This window comes from Cygnus olor, chromosome Z (assembly GCF_009769625.2).
Source record: "Cygnus olor isolate bCygOlo1 chromosome Z, bCygOlo1.pri.v2, whole genome shotgun sequence".
Lineage (NCBI taxonomy): Eukaryota > Metazoa > Chordata > Aves > Anseriformes > Anatidae > Cygnus > Cygnus olor.
The window spans coordinates 20,306,723-20,329,502 of record NC_049198.1 but is presented as its reverse complement, the minus strand read 5'-3'; the positions used below and the strand labels follow the sequence as shown (position 1 = coordinate 20,329,502).

The window sequence follows — 22,780 nt, the reverse complement described above, 5'->3', positions numbered from 1 at the left end:
AGAATGAGGGATTTATGCCTCTAGTGAGGGATTTATTCTTTTTAGGGTGATAGACTTTATTTGAACCTCAAAATAGACAGGTGACATATCAAGAGGTTGTACTAAGGTTTTAAACTCACTCAGGCTAAGTTATGTCTTAGATTTTAAGTGTGAGGGAAGACCGACAGCTCTGAAAGATCATGTTTCAAAATGATATATTCCCCTAGGTGATCTCTGTACCTTTGAAGAAAAGTTGAGTTAGAAAATTTTATCAGATAAAAAATTTGGAAGGGCCAAAAAAACCAGTATCATTACTAAAGGACACATGGTAGAAGAAAAAGGATATGTTTATATAAAATAAATAAGTAAGAAATAGTAATTGTACAATTAGTAGAAGCCAAATAATACAGTTGGAAGAACTTGAATGTATGGTTTGCAGTTTTTAGAAAGTGAAAGGAAGCTGACATGGTGAAATGGGGGGATAAACGTAAAGCTTGAAAAGAAAAGACATCCTTCAAAAAGTTTTACCCAAATGAGGAAAATATAAATCATTATAAAATCTGAGTAGTTTGCATACAAAATGCAATAAGGAAGACCAATAAAGGCAACAGGAACAAAGATATGAACATACAAGGTCTCCTAAAAACCCTCTTCCAGATCAGCTAGAGAAATGGAAGAGAGAGAACAAGGATTAAAAGAACATTTGGCAACGGCTTAATACAGGAGATCTTGGGAAGTCGTCTCTTATGAGAACATTTCTTGCAAGAGACATTAAATGGTCTGTCCAAAATTTAAGTAACAGTAGAAGATGCTATTAAATAAAGAGGTACAGTGGACAACAGTGGACAGAACATTAAAGGAGCCCTGGAATTGAACAGATGAATTACTACCTCTGCAAAGTAAGCCTGCAAGAAAGCAGAGCTTTATGCTGTTCTATATAATAAAAATGATTTGGGGGGAAGAAAAAAAGTTTGCTGGTGAGAGTTGTTCACGATGTTAAAGACAACTGTGTAAATTGCAGAACTGCAGAATGTGGTAAAATACCAGATGAAATTGAAAATGAAATGTAAACTGGCTGCATGCGGTGGTGCTGGCATCAAACTTTAAACTTGTATGATGGGTTCTGACTACATATTACTATGTAGAAATGAGATCGGACGAAAGTAAACATTGTATGAATACATTAGCTTTATGCTCAGAGGTCAAGGAGGAAGTGGAATTGTTAGCAGGTATGTGGAAAATGGCAGAAAACAAAGCATGAAATGTTATTATGCTGATATGTATGTGCCAGGAGATCCTGCATGCTGAGCAGTGTGGGAGGTTCTGGTCTGGTATCTCAGGATGCATCTCATATTTTTTAAATAAGTATAGTATTCATTTAATGCTAGGAGGATTCACATGTGTTTGAGAACTTGCAGTGCATTTCAGCTATTTAAAGCCATTTCCTCCATTAAAAAGAGAGCTTCCTCAGCGTTATCATTACCCAACTTGGGATCAGCTGTACCTGACTGTGTCGGGACACATAATGTATTCTCTCACATGCGTAATATTCAAATGGTCACTCTGTGAAAAAAGGAAGCCTCTTCAGGTAGAGCTCAGATGAGTGAGAGGGATGATTCATGTGACATGGGTTCAGGATGACAAATTGTTAGGCTGACCAGGACAGCTCAGGCTACAGAGAGGTAGCTGAGGAAAACCAGGAGCTGCCCTTGGGGCCGTTCCCTTCCCTCTTCCCTCAGGGCGTGCTCGGGGTGGTGGGGCCTGAAGGTCAGCAGCTTACTGGGGTGGACAGAACTGGCTGTGGGCAGCACACGGCCTCCACACATGCAGTGCACTGCTTCTGCTCCTGCTTCGTAAAGCCTGTCCTCTACACCCGATGTCCAGCATATACGAGTGTAGGTGAGTGGTGATGGGGGTGATGGGATGGGACAGGATTGTGTGTTGCCAGGGAGCCAAGACTGCCTCAGCAGCTCTGCTGGCAGAGTCATTGCGGGCCTTGCTAGGCTCTGGTCTGCCAGTGCCTTCCTCAATTTGCAAGTCACAGTGAGGTTTGGAAGCTAAACTGAATGTTTTGAATGCAGGTTGTTAGGCCTTGGTGCCAGGCAGTGCTCCCAGGTAAGTCTAATTTGTCAGGCCAGTATAAAACATGTTGCAGCCTGCAGCTTCCTCACAAGGGGAGCGGAGGGGCAGGCGCTGAGCTCTGCTCTCTGGAGACTGCGACAGGACCCGAGGGAATGGCATGGAGCTGGGACAGGGGAGGGTCAGGCTGGGTGTTAGGGAAAGGGTCTGCACTGAGAACTGGGATAGGCTCCCCAGGGCAGTGGGCACAGTATTGAGCCTGCTGGAGTTATTTGGACAACGCTCTCAGACATCTGGTCTGATTTTTGGGTGGTCCCGTGCAGAGCCAGGAGTTGGACTCATGATCCGTGAGGGTCCCTTCCAAGTCAGGATATTCAGTGATTCTGTTCAGTATGAAAAGGATTATGCTGACTGGGAAACATGGCATCCTTTTATTTAAATTTTATTTAGGTAGAACTTAGCATTACATAATCAAGAGTGTTGATATCTAATGCTACTCTTATTTGCTCTGCCAGAAGAGGCTGAGGACTAGTAAAAAAAACAACCCTCTCCTCTCCTCCCCTCCCCCATTTTCTGTCTTCCATTGATCTGCTTTTAAGATAGGAGAAAGAGACTGAAACAAAACCAATCTTTTTACTGTTTACAAAAAGAAGGAAAATGTTAATTGTAAAAAAATGTGTTAAAGGTGCACACATATTTGTGATCAGTTGTTCGTTAGCCTTGTACATGCGGTAGGGTTGCACATACTTGGGGGAAGTCTTAATATAATCTCTAGCACTGAGTCCCTTTCTGCAAGTACTCAGTGCAAATAAAATACTAGTAATTGGTTTGTAAGTTTATAAATGCAGTCATCAAATATATAGTCACAAGGAAAATATATTTAGTGGAAATATTCTTACTCAAAATTGCCCATGCCCCACTACCCCCTCCCCGCCCCCCAGCCTAAAAGCCAGACTGAGTTACCTAGCTTTCACATCTCTGTCTTTCTGTTCAAAGGCGTTTTTCTGGACAAGTAAGTGCTGGGCACTTACCTCTGGATGGATGGAAGTTGTATTAAAAAAAAGTGTCCACTAAGTGGACTTTAGTGTCCCCCTAGAGGTCAAGCTGTATTCTGCTAAAATCAGAATTGTCTCCCTTGTCTCCTGAAAACCAGGCTTTATAACTTTATGCACAGAACAAAACAGATAATCTAGCAATAGGAATATCTGTGAATTCTTTGATGCTTCATAAACTGCTATTGTAATTTTACTCCAACTTTTATGTTAAAACCCCAGCATCTTGCTGGCTAATCTTCATTACCCAACACACAGCTGTGATTAATGCCATTTCTAGTAGCACTTTCTCAAAATTGTCCGACAATAAAACATGCATTGTATCATAATACGCCTTCTCAAATAGCTTCCTAAAATAGAAGGCTTCTACTACTTGCATATTCTGCAAAAGTTTTCTGAAAAGTTTTTCTCATAACTTGCTCTGTGTTTTAATTATTGGAGCAAGCATATAGGAAAATAATTTTCTAATATTGCCTAATTTTGTTCAACAGCTTCTTGGGGTTTTGTGTTTCCAGAAAAAAAAAAGGTACAGTACTCAACAGTTGAGGGCTGACAATAAAACTGTTAGTTGATTGTTAGATTTGTGATAAATACTTGTAGAAGCATTTTATTAAAGTTAATAATGGTAAACACTGCTACCCTTTGAAAATTCAAGAGAAATTCTAGACATGCAGTTTTCTAAAATAGTGACAAAAGTTCACGTGTGTTCTACTGAAATTCAGTTTTGATGTCACCTTCATCAATATGAAAACTGATTTTATCCTCTGGAGAGATTTTGTTTACGTATCATTCATGTTAACAGAAGAAGGTTATTGTAATAGGAGATTCCCCAAAAGCTAAAATACTAAAATAAAAAACTTGTAAGAATGAATGTGGGTCTATTTGCCATGTTTAAATCCTATTCTTACAGAGTCTTCAGAGATGGTTAATGTTGAATACAAATAATTTTTTTCCATGGAACTCGCTTGTTTTTAAATACTGGCTTTTACAGTGGTGGTTTTAGACTTTGGAGAATATAAGAAAAGGAGAAATGATTAGCTTTTCTTTAGCTTTGTAACACAAGTAAGGTGCGTGGTTGTTTGTTTTTGTTTGTTTTTGTTTGGTTTGGTTTTGCTTTTTTACTGATATGGCATTGACATTTTATTTAACCATGTGGTACAACATACATGTTGTTTCTTGCTCTGCATTTTGCCAAATGTATAGAATGTGGAATGCTTACAGTCATGCTAATTGTGTTTTTTTATAGCAGTGTAAACATATGAAAACACAGATGTTATATAAATTCTGCTTGATATGATGACATTCTATGTAAGTTGCACTGTTCTAAAGTAACTTAAAATACCTGAGGTTTTGGCAGGGTTCTTCAATTGTCAGCCTCAGTTTCTGGATATTTGTTTTCTGTAGAACAATGTAACTAATTTGTTTTAAATACTACCTTGAAATTTATTATTTAAATTGCTGTCTGTTCTAACTGAAGAAATCCATGGTTATGAAAAAGAGCTGTAGTGTGAAGTGGACGATATAAAAAATACATGATGTTGAATGAAGGCAGGTAAAAGTTTGTCTAGGTAGGCAAGTTTGACTGATTTTTGGGTCAGGCTTTACCTAATGGTTAAGGAAATAAATGCCAGTAGCATGATAGGAATACCTTCAGCCTTGAGTATTCAAGAATTTATTTGCAGTAGTCTCTTAATTACAGATCTCATATCTTAGTAACAATTTATCTATAAAAACTGTTTTTCTTTTTTCTTACTCAGTCATAAAACTAGAGAAATAAATTCTCTTGCTAAACATAGGAGGGATGAATAAAAATGGAGTATGTACTCTGAAGGAGATGGGCCTAAATGCATGCTTATTTTGGAACCTCTTTCCTCCTCATGCTCTTTCCTTTCTTTCAAGTGTCTGTTCCAGTTGTCCAGGCCTTTCACAGTCCGCTGCTCTTGAAAATTTCATCAGTGGGGCTCAATAAATTCATTGGAGTGTCTTTGCTCTTTTGTTTCAGCTTTTTTCTTCTGTATCCTCTTGTTGTGCTGGGGAAGAACAATGTCCCTAAACAGCATCTCCAGCTGAAATTAAACAAACCAACATTAAAGCATTGAAGAATCAGTCTTGGTCACTGAATGACTCATACACACTGCAGAGAGAAAGAAGCTCAGGCCTTTTGTGTTTTTATCCTCAGTTATTGTAAAGGGACTGTGCTGTGCTTGTTGCTGAGATAAAAATCTGTAAACAGCATGCCTCTTTCAGAGCTGTGTGAGGTCTCTTATAGAAGATCAGAGAGACAGGTAGCTAACTCGAGAGGTCTCTAATCCTGTGTGATGATGGGCTTTTTTTCCCCCTCCTATCTTTTTAATTGAAATAATTTTGTCTACTTTCTCAGCCCAGAACTGCTCAGAAAGAGAAATATGTCAGAGATAAAGTGTACGAGTTCTTCAGCTCACTCATGTGTATGGATGGGGGCTGACAACAGGGATTAAGAGATACCTTAAGTCCCTGTTGCACCTTTAATAGAAAGATTTTAGGCAGTGATTGGCAACCTAAATCAGTTTAAAATCTTTATAGATTATGAATGTTTCCAAATGATGAACTGTAACATTTGTGTTTGTTGTCACACAAAAAGGAGGAGGGAAAAAAGAAAAAAAGTCCAGAGCTATATTTCATTAATCAAAGATCTAGTACAGATGCAATTGCCTTTAGAATCAGATTTGGTAAATTAATTAGTGCCACAATCTTGCTAGCTGCCGGCCATATGCTCCCAGATAACGTCAGTCTGAATGTCTATATTGAAGGCCATTTACTCGGGTTTTAGATAAGTACCTAAGGTTAAAATACTTAAAGTAGGCATGTAAGAGTTAGCAAGCGTAGTATATTGTTATGCATAGTGCTAACCCCTCACAGAAGACAGTGCCTTCACCTTAGTTGCTGTTTGTTAAATGCTTAATACAAGGTGGGTGGGCGGCTGTTATACACAAACATAAAGCACTTAGGTTGTTCATGGTTAAGTCATAAATAACAAAACAAAGTAAGAGATTTGTAGCCAATTTAATACATGCTTTTAAAAGTTTTAGTGAAAGATTTTGAATAGTAAAACAAATTAAAGGAATGTTAGGCTATCTGGCAAGCAGAAAGAGTGCTAGTTCATGAAACTGTGCAGCAGGAATTATTTTGCGTTGCTCTGTAGTTCTTTTTAAATAAAATATGCTCCCCCTGTGACAAGTTCAGGCATTGGAACGAGTTGCCCAAGGAGGTGGAGGAGTCATCATCCCTGGGGGCGTTCAAGGAAAGGTTGGACCTGGCGCTTAGGGACATGGTTTATTAGTGAGTGACATTGGTGGTAGGGGGATGGTTGGGCCAGATGATCTTGGAGGTCTTTTCCAACCACAATGATTCTATGATTCTGTGAGTTAAACATACATACGTACATACAACAATACCCTAGATATTACAAGAACTTATGTCACTTACTTTTAAAATCTCTTGAGTCAGCCTGTAATCTGCTCAAGCAATCTGGCCAAATTTCTGGTTGTTTTTCATTTCTCCTTTTTGAATATCACTCTGATTTTTTTTTCTAGCTTCTTGGAATTTCTTGAAGTGAGTTATAGTATTTTGCTTTGTGTGAATATGCTGTTTTACTCAATGGACCTCCACTACATGCAAATGTCTTGAAAGAGTAGCCAAAACGTAAACCTAGAAACAGAACACAAATGGGTTTAGTTTGTCATTGCTTAATCTCCAGTTCTGAAAATAAAAATGCCTTGTGATTGAGCTACCAACTTAGTAGAAGCATTTGCATTTTAATTTTCCTTTATTACAGAATCACAGAATCACAGAATCGTCTAGGTTGGAAGACACCTCCGATATCACCCAGTCCAACCTCTGACCTAACACTAACAGTCCTCCACTAAACCATATCACTAAGCTCTACATCTAAACGTCTCTTAAAGACCTCCAGGGATGGTGACTCAACCACTTCCCTGGGCAGCCCATTCCAATGCCTAACAACCCTTTCAGTAAAGAAGTTCTTCCTAATATCCAACCTAAACCTCCCCTGGCACAACTTTAGCCCATTCCCCCTCGTCCTCTCACCAGGCACGTGGGAGAATAGACCAACCCCCACCTCGCTACAGCCTCCTTTAAGGTACCTGTAGAGCGATAAGGTCGCCCCTGAGCCTCCTCTTCTCCAGGCTGAACAACCCCAGCTCCCTCAGCTGCTCCTCGTAAGACTTGTTCTCCAGACCCCTCACCAGCCTCGTCGCCCTTCTCTGGACTCTCTTGAGCACCTCGATGTCCTTCTTGTAGTGAGGGGCCCAAAACTGAACACAGTACTCGAGGTGCGGCCTCACCAGAGCCGAGTACAGGGGGACAATCACTTCCCTAGACCTGTTATTAGACCTTGTTCCCTAGACCTATTACTTAAAAACAAGGAGATATCAGAAAACTCCTGTTTGAAGGACACTTTTCCTTTCTTTGATGATGTTTGACAGTTTCTATTTTAATAGTAATTACTAGGACTTAATAACTAAGATGATGAAATGAAAGTATATATATGGTTCTGCTTAAAGTCCACCATGAATAACTTCTGCTTGTGCTATTTCTTATGGTAATGTATTGATCATATCTGTCATGTTCAATGGCAGTAAGGTTCGTAGCATCTTGAATAAAAATTTGGGAAGCTTTAAAGGTCTGTAGTGGATGATCTATCCATATGGGTCACATGCCTGCTCAATCAAAATGCACCAAGCTGGCTGCTGGGAGCTCCTCTGGGCTAGCTGAATGAGGTGAATGAGATGAAAACTTGTCTTCGTCTGTGGTCCCATAAATCTTACATGATTTGGGTGATTTTTTTTCTAAATGCATTAACTTATTTAAATAAGTAAATATTTCTCTTTTTTGTATTTTGAGCATTGCTGGAATAGATTAAGCAGTGACTTATCTGACTTCGTATCTATTTCATTCTGTATCTACACTAAACAGAAAAAGTAAATCTAAGACACTGTTTTGTGGATACTGATTTGTATGTAGAGATAGCAAGTAAAAATTTTGTCACCGAAAATTCATTTTCTCTCCATAAAATGTAGATATGTCTTTTATGAACCTTTACATGTATTCATTTATGTTTGTTATTAGTACAGGAATTATTTATAATAAAATAGTTTTCTGGAAATGCAAATTTTCTTAAGGAAAGCTTATAAAAATATCCCACAAATTAAAATAATATTTTTTTTTCAGTGCAATCTCTACTAATCACCTACTATGTGCTCCCAAATCTACTGATGCAACTTTTAAAAGGATTTTTCACATACAGTCTTTATCACCTGTGTGCAGATCCAATACTTATATTAGTTTTTGCTTCTTTCAGTGAATTAATATCATTAGTTGAAAATTAGATCCTGTATTTTGTTGGAAAACTGCCAACGACAGTGTGGGTTAATATATATTTAAATATGAAGAAATATTATCTGTGTACTCCACAGTTGTCTTTGCTTCTTTGTAACTGGATTCCACCTATGAATAATTAAATACATAAATAATCAAGAAGTCTTTATTATTTTTTCTGTTTATTTATTTGAAGGAACTGACACTTTAGAAAAGAAAGCAAAAGATGAAGTAGTATGCTGGAGACTTGATCATGTACTGTAATGAGTGGGTTTTTTAGGAAGGAATGCCAGACTTTTAGATCTGTTGCATGTTCTCCTGTTGGGGAGGGAAATTACACCTGTATGTGTGTGTATCTGCATGCATGTGTTTGGCTTTTGGTATCGTACTGCACTGAAGAGTTAATTTTCTGTTGTTGTTGAGGAAGTGGGTTTCAGAGAGTCTCAAAAACTTGGTCATTTTAAAACAGCAAGTTATGCCAGCAACACTGTGCTGGTGTGGATGAAGTCTAACCTAGCAAAATATTACTTGTAGCCGTATGAGTTGTATCAGTGATGTGCCTGCCCATGAGGAAGATAAGCCATACCTGTCATTTTTCTGGTATGATTGAGTCTACATTAGGAGATTTTGCTAGAACAGCTCTGTTGGTCAGAAATGACACTTTATCTCATCTTTGGCTGACAGAGGAGGGAAAAAATGTGTGCAGAGATATACCTGGCCTAAATGAGAATATAAAGCTTTCAACTGCCTCATCGTAGAGCATATGAATTTCCCTTTAACTCTACTCTTCCATGCTGATTGCTGTGCACTTACCCAGGGGCTGATGAATGCCGCTTTTCAAAGCTGCTGTGCCATGTCATTACCAGTTGCTAAGGCTTATGCTTAGTTATTATTGTAATACAAAGGCCAATTTGTCAAACTCTGTCACCTATATGGAAGTACCCAGCTGGGGGTTTAAGCATCCTTAGGCACCTGGATTTGAAAAATACTCTAGCTGACCTTCTTCCCCTAGATTTAGCATGTATCTGCTGGTCAAAATAATGTGAAAGTTAACAGATTCCCCTCAGATTGAGTGACTGGCTAAAAATATCTAATAAGGCTCATTTCATTATTACAAACAATATTGCCAATATCTAGTTAATTATCTGTGTCAAAAGGCCCTTCCTCAGAAGTGTGTAATCTTCTGTAATTTTCTGGGTTTGGCCTGCATTTGTTATTGACTGGAAAACATGCACTGTTCATGGATATGCTTATTGAATGGTTCAGTGTAACTGTACATCTTGTGTGGTTTAGTGGTGTATGAAACATCTGCTCTGTTGGATCTTAGGACTGTTTGCAACTTATATGTACTGTGAAGCAACAGCTTTTGCCTGGATGTTCTACAACTTGCAAAGACCTTGATGCTAACTGGATAAATTAATTTGCTTTCAGTATAACAGCTGGTGTTGGAATAGCCGAGAGAAAACATCTCCTCTGAAACTTGCAGAACACTTCTGATTTAGTCAGAGTCACCATGAACAAGAATACTTGTACTCTACATGGGAGGAGTAAAAGTGTAAGTAGGTGATTTTATTTTCCTTGCTTGTATTTTTATTATCAGTTAACTTTATTTATTATCACTATATATATAGTAGTATTCATCCATACCACTTAAGTTAGCCTTTCAAATACCCCTTTCTGAGCAGCTGTGATAAGATCTTTGTTAGTCTTACCTTGTTCTTGTGTCTGTATCCTAAATGAATATGTATATGTGATACACACACACAGATAAAAGATTATTCAATAATAGCATGATTTTTTTGGAACTGAGACATTCATTTTTGTGAGTGCATTTTACACCAGGTCATTAAAGGTGAGATTTTTCTTGAGCATGCATTGAAATATAAGCTTACGTACTGCTTACTGAGTACATGTAACATATTCAGTCATAAGTATACGCCCCTGCATCGATTTTGGTATCAAGGAATGCGCTTGATTTGATAATGCATTGTAGAAATGTTGTCTGTGCTCCAGGGGAACAACGAGGCAATATGCTAACAATATATGCCTAGGTTTGGATGAGGCTTAATTTTTTTTTGTTCTCTGGTCTTTGTGGTGATTTTGTCCTTTGTATATCTATCCCAATATTCAAGAGTACTGCCAAAATAGGTTTGGATACTTCTGTAGCCTTTTCTGTCTTCCAGATGCTTGTGGAACAACATTAATGTGTGATACTATATACTGATGACTCTGCCTTACAAGCACAGACAAGAACTGAATGTTCCTTTCTAACATGCTATTGCTATGCTTAAGCTGGTGAATATGCCCCTTCTCCTAGTAGTCAAGGACATTTTATTTAAGTGCTCTGACAAATGTCAATAGGAAAGAAAAGTTAGTGCATGCCAGATGCTGCATCTACAAGGACAGAGGCTACAGATACAGTTCTTTGTTTCCTGAGGCACTCCCAGCTTGTATGTAAAGGAAGTGCTCTTGAGAAATATTCCAGATCACACTGGACTGAGCTTTTCAATTCTCTTTTGAGCCTCTTCCATCTTGCCCGGTAATGACATTGGGACTGCTGCCTCTGCTTTGTTGCTGCTAATGCCTTAGTATGTCTGCATCATTCTCCCCTTTGCTGCCTCTGCTTCTTCATCCAGTGGGGTTGGTTCTTGGACTAAGAGGGTGAGCTTAGTTAACTTTATGCAGAATTGCTCAACTGTGTCCCTTTTCTCTCAGCTGTGGAAAGTCAGTGCAGACATCTCCGATCAGGTGTGGTGTGGAGCTTCCTGAATCCTGCAGTCTGTATCAGCTTTACCCTCTTTTTGCTGAGAGCCATTGTTCTTTTTGGCTTATACTTAAGAATTTCTTAAAAAAAAAAAAAAAAGAAAAAGAAAAATCTGTGCAGATAACTTTTTCTTTCCTGTAGCTTTGCTGTATATGCCATCAGTGTATGTAAGTATAGTCATGGAAGAAAGTGACAGAACTATGTTAAACGGTGCCACTGTTTGATGCATGGGTCAAATAAATAGCCTCATATGTTTCAATAAACTGAAGGCAGATACTCAGAGTGCTTAACAAAGCTTCATTAATGCTGTTGTTTGATCTGCTGAGGAATTAGGTGAAGTATGCAGCTGTCCAAAAAAAAAATTTAAATACTGCAAAGCTTAATATTTTCACGTTAGTTAGGCTAATGAGATTTGGTCACATTCTGGGGAAAGACCAGCATTATTTCAGTATAAGTTAAATGAATGAATTCTGAGCAAATATCTGTTAATTGATGTTAATATTTTAGTACAAACATCCTAATATAGATTTTGTGAGATTTACTTCTAAAACATCAATAAATATATCAAAACATACCCTGAGATTTTTTTTAACCCACAAAATTTATTTTAGTGTTGAATCCTAGTACATCTTGCTGTCTGAATGTAAATTTGACTAACCACCTTGAAGTTTTTCTTTAAACCAGGCATATAAAATACTTCCTCTTTTTTGTTTTAAATTTAAATTGCAAAATATATTATTCCTAAGGAATTATTTTAAGCCATTGGTAATGTGCTGTTTAAATAATTCTTTCACTGCTGGTAGTAGGGGGATAGTGGTACTCTTAGAACAAAGTGACTTTAGAAAAGTGTCTTGTTATACTTGTTGAGTACAGCCCAAGACTTAATATCGTATGATGGTGATATCACATCTTCTGACTTCCTACTTATCTATCAATTTGCATTTGCATTGTTAAAGTTATCTGTGCTTTGTCAGACCAGTCATTTCATCAAAGACTTTCTAGTGAATTAAGGAAGAAATTCTTCAGTGAGCTGAATAATCTTGAAAAGAGAAAAGGACTATAGCTTTTGTTTCTTGGGATGTTGTTGCATGGCTTTCAAAGAAGGTTTTGTTTCTAGGAAGCATGGCAATCAATGTTTTAGTTCAGTAGTTTCAGATATCACTGAACATAATTTGTCTAATACGGAAGATGAACCTGCAGATGTGTGTAACCATTTTGATTTTCATTAAATGTAGAACTAACTTTGTGTGTCATGAACCAGCTGAAGCTTAGTTTAACAGTGCAGAGTAATACAAACTGCAGATAGAAAAGACATTGTTAACATTACCAGGTTTTCTGACAGAAAAAAAAAAAGTTATAATATTGTTGAGTGCTGCTGTAACTTGGAGCTATGATGCTGTATAAATAAAAAATAATCTTTGCAAGCACTCTAGTAATTGAAAATACATTGTTAGTATTTATTTTTAAATTTTCTCTAATAGATTTTTATTCCATTGCTTGTACTTCATGTCCTCAGAGAGTACAATATGTGTAATCTTGCTAGTGTGCCACCCTCTGCCTGGCTGGTTTGCACAATATTCCTACTCATTCTTCTGTTGGTAGCCTATGAAATTGCGTTTAACTGTGTTTTGTAATAAGGGTTTATACAGTAGTCAGCTCTCTTACTCTTGCTCACAGTATTCAGTGAGAATGTCTGCATTTACATCCTTTCAATATATGAAATGTCATTTCTAGTCAATTTCTTCAGGTAGCTTTTTGTTTCTTTAAATTGTTATGCAATAAATAAATTCCTCTTTTTCTGAAATTTATATTTTTCAATGTCTTGAACTACTCAGAATATCCTAGCTGTTTTATCACTTTAACTTCCATGACTTACCATCTGGTAATTCTGAAAATGCAGCTAAACATTGTTCTTTCCCCCCACTCCCTCTATTCTGATTCTCTTTTTACTTACAAAGTTACTTCTAGTTGAGGTTAGGGGTTTTATTTAGTGCTGATCAACTATGGAAGGAGACTTTTTTTTTTCTTAGTATGTTTGTAATAAAGTGTTAAACTTAATTCCCTGTGTTTTGAAAGGGCTTCATATTATTTTCATAACTGGATGGACAACCCAATATGTTTCTACAGTGTAGGTGGACCCAGATAGCTTTATGAATTTCAACGTAATATTTTTCTTTATCAAAAAAGATAATGAAATGCATTATTTATTAGTATTTTAAAAATCAAGCTTGGAGCCTATCTTCAGTTAAATTTACATAGCTTTACTGACCATTCAGTAATAATATTTTTTCAGGAGTGTATTATAACAACTAGATTTCTAAGGGGGTATAGTGGAGGCATACCAGGTCAGCCGAGGGATGAAAACGTCTACTTTCAAGTGATGAGAGTAGCAGTGTATGTGGAGGAAAGAATAAAGTCTGAATGTTACACTCTGTGGGTGTTCATCTTGGAACATTGTGTCAGAAGTGAGTCAATTCTGGTGAAATCAGAAAGTCGCTATATTGCACGAAAATGAACCAACCAACAGGATATGTTTAGCAACTGGGCCTGCTTAACCTATAGTATTTCAACAGCTTTAACCAAAAAGAAAAAGAAGGGGGGGGGGGGGGGGGGGGGGAGGGGAAGGGGGTTGGAGGGAGCAAAAAATAAAATTAGAGCATTTATGGAGCATTTATGTTATTATAAAGAACAAAAGCTACTGTGTACCACATTCAACAATGTTTGGTCAGCCTTCTAACTTCAGAATATCTGTACAAACCTAGAAGTCTGAGACAGTTTTGAATTCATAAACATACGTCTCATAAAAGGTGTATTTTCAACAACTGTTGATTGAATTCTGGATAAACTACAGATCACCAGTAGGAGACAAAATGGCTGTCGCATCCTGTGATTAAAACTTTAAAAGCAAAGTTGGGATCAAACGATGCTGGACCTCAAAGGAGGATGCTCAGAGAAACTGCAGGAAAGCAGTTGCGAGTTTAGCTGTGTGCAGACGCTGAGGAAAAATCTCATCCGAATGCAAAGCAGACATGGAGCACCCACAGAGATGAAATGCAAAGGAAGGCGGAGAGCTATTTGCAAACAACTGACTCACTGAGATGTTTTCATCCAAAGTAGTTAGGGCTAGATTGTCGTAACCCTTGCTAGGGTGCGGGGGAGTGAAGAGGAAGTTAAAAACTTCCTTTATTCCTATGCTCATTTCTGCTTAGATGATGACTCAGATGACAAAACCAAGGGGCTCTTTCTCTGCCACTCTCCATGTAAGCAAACGATCAGGGAGAGGCAGTGTCCTCCGGTTGCTCCTCTGCTCACCAAACAGAGGAGCTATTCAGCAACAGGGTAAGACACTCCACAGCAAAGAGCAGAATGATGTAGCTCTCCATGGCGTGTGAAGAAACTGCAAATAAATTCATTCCCAGGCCTTTTCTTGTCACAGCGCAGTTCTGTCAGGGAGCAATCGTGCTTTAGGACATAGTTCTAAGTAACCAATTCATCAACAGAAATGGGAGAAGCTTGCAGTGTTCCAGAAGCATTTTTTCATGGTAAATTTGTATTACTTTGAAATAAATTGATTTTTCTCTCATTGCCAAAAGTTAGGTCTATTTGTTAACTGATAAAAGAATATTTAGAAGGAGATTGCTTGGACTGATCATTCTTTATTACTGGTAAGCAAAGACATTAGGTATTCTTTGCCTTCTTCCACCCCTCCATCCATAATACTGTGTTTGCAAAAGAAGCAAAGGATAGAAAAGGCAAAGGTGGGACATTGCTAAAGGGCAAATTGAAGCCTATTGAGTGCTGCCTCTTTCCCTTAATGTCAGTTACTGTGGGCGAGTGGCAGAATAGAGGCATTATAAGCAGCAGGTTCCCTTAAACAGAACTGCAGTAGATGCACAGAAAATGCCTGAAGAGAGAATGAGTAATACCTGAAGCAACTTTAACCCTTCCTGCATGTTTTCTAACATTCCTTTTACAGAGGTTAGTAATTCATATCCATGGTCAGAGTGCAGTCTGAGAAAGAATGGTTGGATTTGACTCCAAACACATTAATTCCTTCAATATGCACTATTGATGAAATTGAGTAGTTTTGTATGCATTTACTGCAATGACATGGGTACATATGAATTCATTTTAACTATGGAATTGGCATTTGGAGACAAAGAAAAGGTTCTGTAGCAGGAAGATGCTAGTGTACTCCTGAAAAAGCAATTGCAAATGTGTTGTTTCTCTCCTCCCACTCATTCTGGATTTCTTCCTTTCTGTCTTCCACCCTCTCTAGTCTTTCATGGATTTTCCGACTAATGTTTCCAGCCATCCCATTCTCATCAGATCTAAAATCTGTTCTGCATGCTTTTCTTCCTTCTGCCTGAGATATTTCTGACACTAATACACACAATCTTGTCATCATTCTCTCTCTTTTTGTGACTCATCTCCTGGTTCCGCTCCTGCCTACCTTCGTAAGTAAGTTCCAATCTTTTTGAAGCAAGTCTTCTTACTTCCTTATCTCAGGCTTGGGCAATAGTTAGAAGTTTGCATCTTACAACTACAAGGTTTGGAACAAGAAAACACTCCCACCTATATGTTAACTGACGTAACAAGTCTAACCTATAACTCAAATGTCATCCATGGTTATGCAGATTTAAAAATAATCTGTGGGCTAGTAACACTTATTTAGTTTAAACTGTATTAACAGAAAATATCTCTTGATGGTTTGAGTGGGCCTGACTGAGAATTTGACAGCTCAGCTACACAAGCAAACTGTTTTCTGGAGTTCTTGCACATTTGTGTCACTGCCATCGCAGTTCTTTCTCTCCCCAAGGATAATCACCTACACATGACACTGTATGTTCATAGCAATACAGATTACTTTTATACTTCTGAATGTTTCCATCCAGTGCTGGAAATCAGGCTGTCTCTGGGAGGCACAGTAGATTGTTCAGGCCCTGTTTTGTGGGATGGGCTGAGGGGCATCAGCCATTCTTATCAGAATAACAACTACAGTTGTGTGTTACTACCTACTGTTTGGCCAAAAACAGTTCTTGTTCTCTGAAAACAGCTCCAGCCCTCTTGCTTTTGCTGTTTGAGAGAACTTGCTCTTACCTTTGTAATCATTTACTACATGGATGAAAATAAAAGTAAGTGAACCTGAGGATTCTACTGCTGTTCTGTAATAGAGTATACTTGCTTCAAAGAGCACATACTTGAATGTAGTACACACGAATATATTAGAGAAGAAAGCAATAGATTGGTAACTGAAATGCTTGAGGACATGGAGCAAATTAATTAGACTGAAAAAGACTATAAAGATCAAGACTTTAGATATTGCACTTTGTAATGTAGAAGGCTGGTGGTCAGGGGAGGAGTAGAGGATAAGCATGAAGGTGTTGGATATTATAAATAATGCACAGTAGTGTTAGAGATTTGAACAACATGGTCTCCCTATTTTTTCACTTCTTATTTACTATTTTATCTTTCTAATCCATTACTCAGTGTTTCCACACTGTTTTCTGTTCTTTAAATACGAAAGTGATCTTTCAGGCACTTCAGTTCATGATCTGCTTTGAACCCTTCTTTCAGACCAAATTTTGACATGATGCCTGGGAGAAGGCTCACACTGATAGAGTGAAGGGCCCATGAGGGGAATAAGCATGTGACAGATGCACAGTATATATGGAGAAAAATGCAAAATTGTGTAATTCAATCGTACATTCCTTCTCTACCTATCATCTTTTAATTGTCATTTTACATTGCAGGTTATTAATGGACAATATCTGTGTCTGTCAGAGTGTCTGCAATGGATAGAACAACAGCATGATGGATGAGGTTCTTGGCATGCTTGCAATATAAATATTAAACAGTTTTAATAAAAATACGCAAATATCAACATATGATGTAACTGCTTGGGTACTAAAGACTGGTAAGAAGCAGTTACATGAAAGGTGTTTCTAGGGGAACAAATATCATAACTGGTGGAAGAATAGTTTGCTAGAGATTTTTGTAGAACGTGGAAATATTTTCCTGCAAGTTGTTATGGAAAAAGCAGATAATTCCACAGCAAGGATTACTGTTCTTTGGCCACCAGGAGTAACAGGAGATATGAAGAATTTGAAACAGAATGTGTGAAACAGTTGAGTACTATTTAAGTTTCTGAGTAGGCTGACAAGAGCAGTAAATTTCAGAATTAAAACTATCCCTGAACTCATAGACTGCTCTCGTGTTACTGGAGTTTTACAATTTATGTTCTGTTCCTTTGGCAGTGGCTTCAGAAAGAATTGTAATTATATGTGAAAAATGAGCTTTTTTTGATCTATGCTGCACACTTTATTTCCTTGTAACACATGTAATATATCTCATCTTGTACTTGTACATACATGCATGTTTGCACACATTTGCATGCTAGTCTAGAAATAACAGGATGCCGTGAATATGCATCAGGAAGCCCTTAACTTATGATGAGCTTTCCTTAAATGAATACGTAATTCCTTTATTCAGAAAAAAAAATAAATCAAATAATATTGTCCTGAAAAGAGTTAATAACAAATGTAACTTTTCTATGAAATGCTAGTTTTCTTCAACTCAGTGACTGAGTACAACTTAGTTCACAGTAAATGAAGTCTGGTTACCTTACATAGCAAGGTAAGGCTTATTATTATTATTATAAAGCTACCTGAGACAGAACATGGCAAACTGTCCTCATGACACCCTATGAACAATACTGTGTGGTCTGAAGCCCCTGGGATGTTGCTTCTGGTAGCTTGAAGATGGAAAACCTTGTAGCATCTCGGAAAGTGATAATTAGATCTTCAGGTGCTTTCCTGTTTCCCTTAGTACTGTAGGATTTGTGAAAATCTTGCTTGTCCATTTTCCTCCCACCCCTTTTGAATTGACACGATTCAGACCAAAAAAAAAATAAATTTCAAAAAAAGGAAGAAAATGTCCTAGTTCTGGGGAAGTTTTGCTTTTCAGTCAATTTCTGTAATGATTATATGTAGTGAACTTGTTTCTGGAATCTATGTATTATATCCATTACTGAATTAATAATAATGTCCTCGGTAATACTTCTGTAGAGCTAAATCGGTCTACTTGTGGACTTTAAAGCAGTTTACAGTGTCATTCTCCCATCTTCAGTCTAAAAGAAAAAGGCTGTTCGCCAGGTTTCAAAGAATAAGTTTTTTGATACATCTTGAATATAGTTTGAGAACACAGTTAACAGAAAGAGACAAGCAGCATTACCCTTAGTAAAGCCTGTGCGACGAGGTGGTACAACTGCCACAAAGTGATGGTCTCTTCTTTCAAAGCTGAGACTGGGTTAGTGTTAATGTTTTGATTTTCAAGATAGGAAAAAAAAATATGTATCTAAGATATTTTGATGAAACTTTTGGGTTGTTTCCAGTAGATACTTTGGAGGTGCATCTTAAATAACAACCCCAAAAGACCAAATGAGACCCCAAGAGATGTTTGTCCCATGTGGTGTAGTTCGTCCTTCTATATTTCTGTTATTTTCATGTTTATTTCTGTATTTTTAATATTTAAATATGCAGAATAACTAGAAATTTTCCCGTTCTCTTCTCTTTTGTCTCTTCATAGAACTGACGAAAGTTGTTGCTGCCCACTGCCCTTTCAGTGATTCCTAAAAGAAAAATGAAAAGTATAAAGAAAATGTATTAGGGCTCACCTGAAGAAGGCCAATGCAGGAATATCAAACTGACACTTAGGTACTTTGCTCTTACAAGCAAAATAAACACAAGTTACAGCTGGTTATAACATGATTTTTAAAAATAAACTAGCATATTCAGTATTTTTAGCTAAAGAATTGAGAGAAACGTCAAATTTTGTATGAGATGAGATATTCTTTCAGCATATATGCTGTGTTTTTTTCTGATTTATTTTGAAGTACAGAGTCTTGAGAAAACAGTCTTCAAAATGGAAGTGAGCTGTTGAAAATACATAGAAGCAATAGTGCCCAATTTTTCTGTTAGGTAAATAAATAATTGAGTTTTCTACATATGAAGCTTGAAACTTAAACAAAGACTGTCACACTCTTGTTGTCTACATTCTTTTCACTGCATGTGCTTTATAAATAATGTCACTTAATAGCCAACTTCCTTCTCTTTCTGGGGCAGAACATTGCATATCATTGATTTCCCAGCAGGGCTCTATATCTACATTACATGACACATGCTGAGACCTAGATATTGCTTAGTAACAATAGTTTCTGAGTGGTAACATAAGAGCAAATGAAATAGGATGGAAGGGGAAGAATTTACACATGGACAGTGAGAAAAAAATAATTAATCAAATGATCTTTTATCTACAAGCATCTGCTTCTGGCCGTTCCTGTGGTTGCTTTGCTTCAGGAAATAAAGTATTGGAAGTTTTCTTGGTTCTTTTTTAAATTTCCTTCTTGAAACAATTTTCAGCTGTTGTTAGTCTCCTCATGAGAAACGAGCTCAGCTCAACAGCACAATCTAGACAGTAAATGCTCAGGTCTCAGGGGTTTTGCAAGGCAGTGTTCAAAATAAAGCAATCATCCCAGTTCAGATACTCTTATTTAATGATCTCTTGATAGAGCAAATTAGGCTGTCTGTTTTCTTTTCCTTCTTTCTGTGTATCCATCTTTCAAAATGGCAGCTTCTCTGTCTCTGGAAGGGGTTGTTTTAGGAAAGAAGAAAAAGAAGCTATAAGGGGTTATGAAATGAGGTAAAGCGGTGATTAATGATGTTTTGTAGAGGCTGTGTGGTTTTCTAATAAGGCCTGAGTTGGGGTCTGTGAAGGTGACTAAAAAATACAGCATGGTGTTATGGCTTGTGATGGGCTGTACTTGGACCTTTCTACAAGTATCTCTGTAGGCTGTCCTAGCATCTCACTCTATGTGTCATCTAGTAATTCACTCTATTTGCATATGAAACTGGTTTAAAACACCAAAAAACAACCAAACCTGGAGTTTGGAGTCAGCTACAGTCTTCTTCGACAGTCTGTATTGTACCACTTTCCTTGGTCACTCTGAATGTTTGCCTAATTTTCTTTAAACTGCATTCTCCTCAGGGTAAAAGATAATACTTTTAATAATTTAAAATCTGTCGTGCAGGGCTGGAAATTATGTTTATATCAAATGAATACCCACCTAGTGATGAGGGTTAGCAGGTCTGTCACTAAGGAGATGTACTATTGTTTGCCATAAGCTATTGACCTGTAATCATCATAAAACTGCTATCCAATGTAAACTTGATTCAGCCTATTTTTTTTTCTCCTCTTGTGCATTATCAAATGGTACCACATTTTACCAACTGTTAAGCAAAACTAAACTGGTGTAAAGAGGAGAAAACAGTGATGCCTACTACGCATTTAGTCACACCTTTACAGTTTTCTTTCATTCTGTGCCTTTTGGGATTACTTCAGACTGATGAAAATTCTCAGGTAGTAAAATTACATAAAAATAACTTAATTGAATTTCCTTTTTTTTTTCCTGATGATAGAATCAAAGGTTACTATGATTGTTACTATTTTGATTGCTACATTAAAAAAATTACTACCTAGATTGCTAGGTAATAGGAACACATAGAAAATAATTGGGATGCTCAGACAACTTTTGAACACACCTGTAAGAGCGTTCACAAATACTTCTATTGAAAGTGTTTGCGTTTTCTAAGCTGTCCTCTGACTTTCATTGATTATGTAGTACCTTGAATAGCTGTGCAGTCCCCGCTAAGCGTTTGTATTTCCTTAATCATGCACAGGATCGGAAGTCTGATCAGAAGTATTGCTATTTTACAAGTATCTGCTATTTTTGTGATTACTTTTTACTTGTCATCTGCATGTTGGTGCAAAGATTTAATTAAAGCCATTAAAATAACAGACAACAGATGTGATGTCCTCAACAAAAAGTCTGCATTTTGAGATTCCTCCATGGATGAAAAAAGAATTAACACAATTATGGTTCTGTGATTTTCTTCAATTATTTTGTGTACTGAATTTGGTTAATGACTGTTGTCTTGTACATTTTCATTAATAAATAAAATAGAAGTTTACAGCAGTTACCTAACAGCCTTTGCAAAAGGTATTTTGGAGATGGGAAATTCTTGCCTTTTTCTTTAATCCTACTGATAGTCTCCTCTTCTGCTCCTTTTATTCCTGTTTTGTTGCATTAAATAACACACAGCGGTATGCTCTCAGATGAGGTGTCAGCAGCAGAGGTAGAGACTGGAACCTCTAAAGCTTATATACTGTCATGGCAAACTCATCAATCTCAAGTTTATTGCACAGTGAATGAAGTGTGACTTGCATAATTCCCTGGGAAAGCAAACTGCCATGTTTTGATTGTTCCAATTACAAGGCTCAATGTGCTAACTGTGGCTGAACGTCTTAAATTTTCACCTGTTTTCTTCAACTGTAGGGTTTTATATTTGTAGAGAAGGGTGTGCATATAGAAAAGAGGAAAGAGAAACAGAGAAAAAAAAAGTTTTTTTTTTTTCCTAAAAAATCTAATTAGAATGAAATATATGTTAATTAATTAGCTTGTGCTGACCCTGACGTCATTTACGGACAGCTGCCTAATGACCTTTATCAGCTAGCAGGATAGAAAAGATACAGTTAAGGAATAAATTCATTTGATGCTTCCTTGTTAATCATGCCTTCTCCCCACCCCAGTGTTCACAAGTACTAGGTCTCTGCTCATTTTCCCATTAGTTAACCATATGTTCATATTCTGTTTCTCACTGCATAACAGTTCCTTCTATGTTTCCGGTTTCTGTATGTGGCTCTATTTTAACTTCAGTATTTCGTCTAGTTGTGTTTCTCCGTGAACAATCCTTCTAGATTATAAATGCAAAGTCATTAAAAAAATTATGTCCAGTGTATTATTATAATGCTGAATCAATGAAAAGAAATGTAATAGTAAAACCCAAGTAAAAGTAATGGGGGACAGAAAATGTTATTTTGTCTCCAAGAGCATTGAAAACTAGCTGTGAAGCATCATATTTATTCTTTCAGTTTATGCAATTCATCCATCACAGTATCACTAAGGAAAAATATTAATAGTGGAGTAAAGTAAATATCATATGGTTGAAAGTACTAATTACTCTATTCATACAGCTGAATGCTATTCTTTCCCCTGAAACAAAAACTCTCCCTGATGAAAAGTATCTGTTGGCTTTACAATATGCCCTGAAGGTCTGCAAAAAGAAAATCCTCAGGGTTTGGTAGACTGCAGGTTGAAATATGTTTAAAAATGATTTATTGCTTTTGTCAAGGGTCTGGGAATTCATCTCAGTTGGCAATTTACAAACAAGAAAGGGAGCAATTTGTGATATGAGAAGATATGTCGTATGTGGCCTTGAAAACCCTATGTGCAGCTTTTCACTGAAGTCCATGCCGGGAATGGCTAAAGATTGAGAAACACAAAATCTTCATCCCAGATGGGCAAAAATACCATTTTCTCACGTGTTGCTGCCTGGCTATAGTAAACAGGAGATGCACAATTGATTCCCCAACCTCCTTTTATGGGGTGGTTATAAACTCAGTGCCAAAAGGA

At 37.3% G+C, this 22,780-nt stretch overlaps 1 protein-coding gene across 2 annotated transcripts in view; it reads left to right on the top strand.

Moving 5' to 3' along the window:
- Positions 1-1,780: 1,780 nt before the first annotated feature.
- PDE4D (phosphodiesterase 4D) overlaps positions 1,781-22,780 on the top strand; it is a 546,954-nt gene continuing 525,954 nt past the window's right edge. The window contains exons 1-2 of one of the 2 annotated variants that reach the window (XM_040542125.1): positions 1,781-1,878; positions 9,918-10,041. In XM_040542125.1, the coding sequence (XP_040398059.1) occupies positions 10,000-10,041 (42 nt within the window). In that variant the 5' untranslated portion in view covers positions 1,781-1,878; positions 9,918-9,999. The remainder of the gene's footprint in view (positions 1,879-9,917; positions 10,042-22,780) is intronic. The other variant, XM_040542116.1, reaches the window with a different exon arrangement.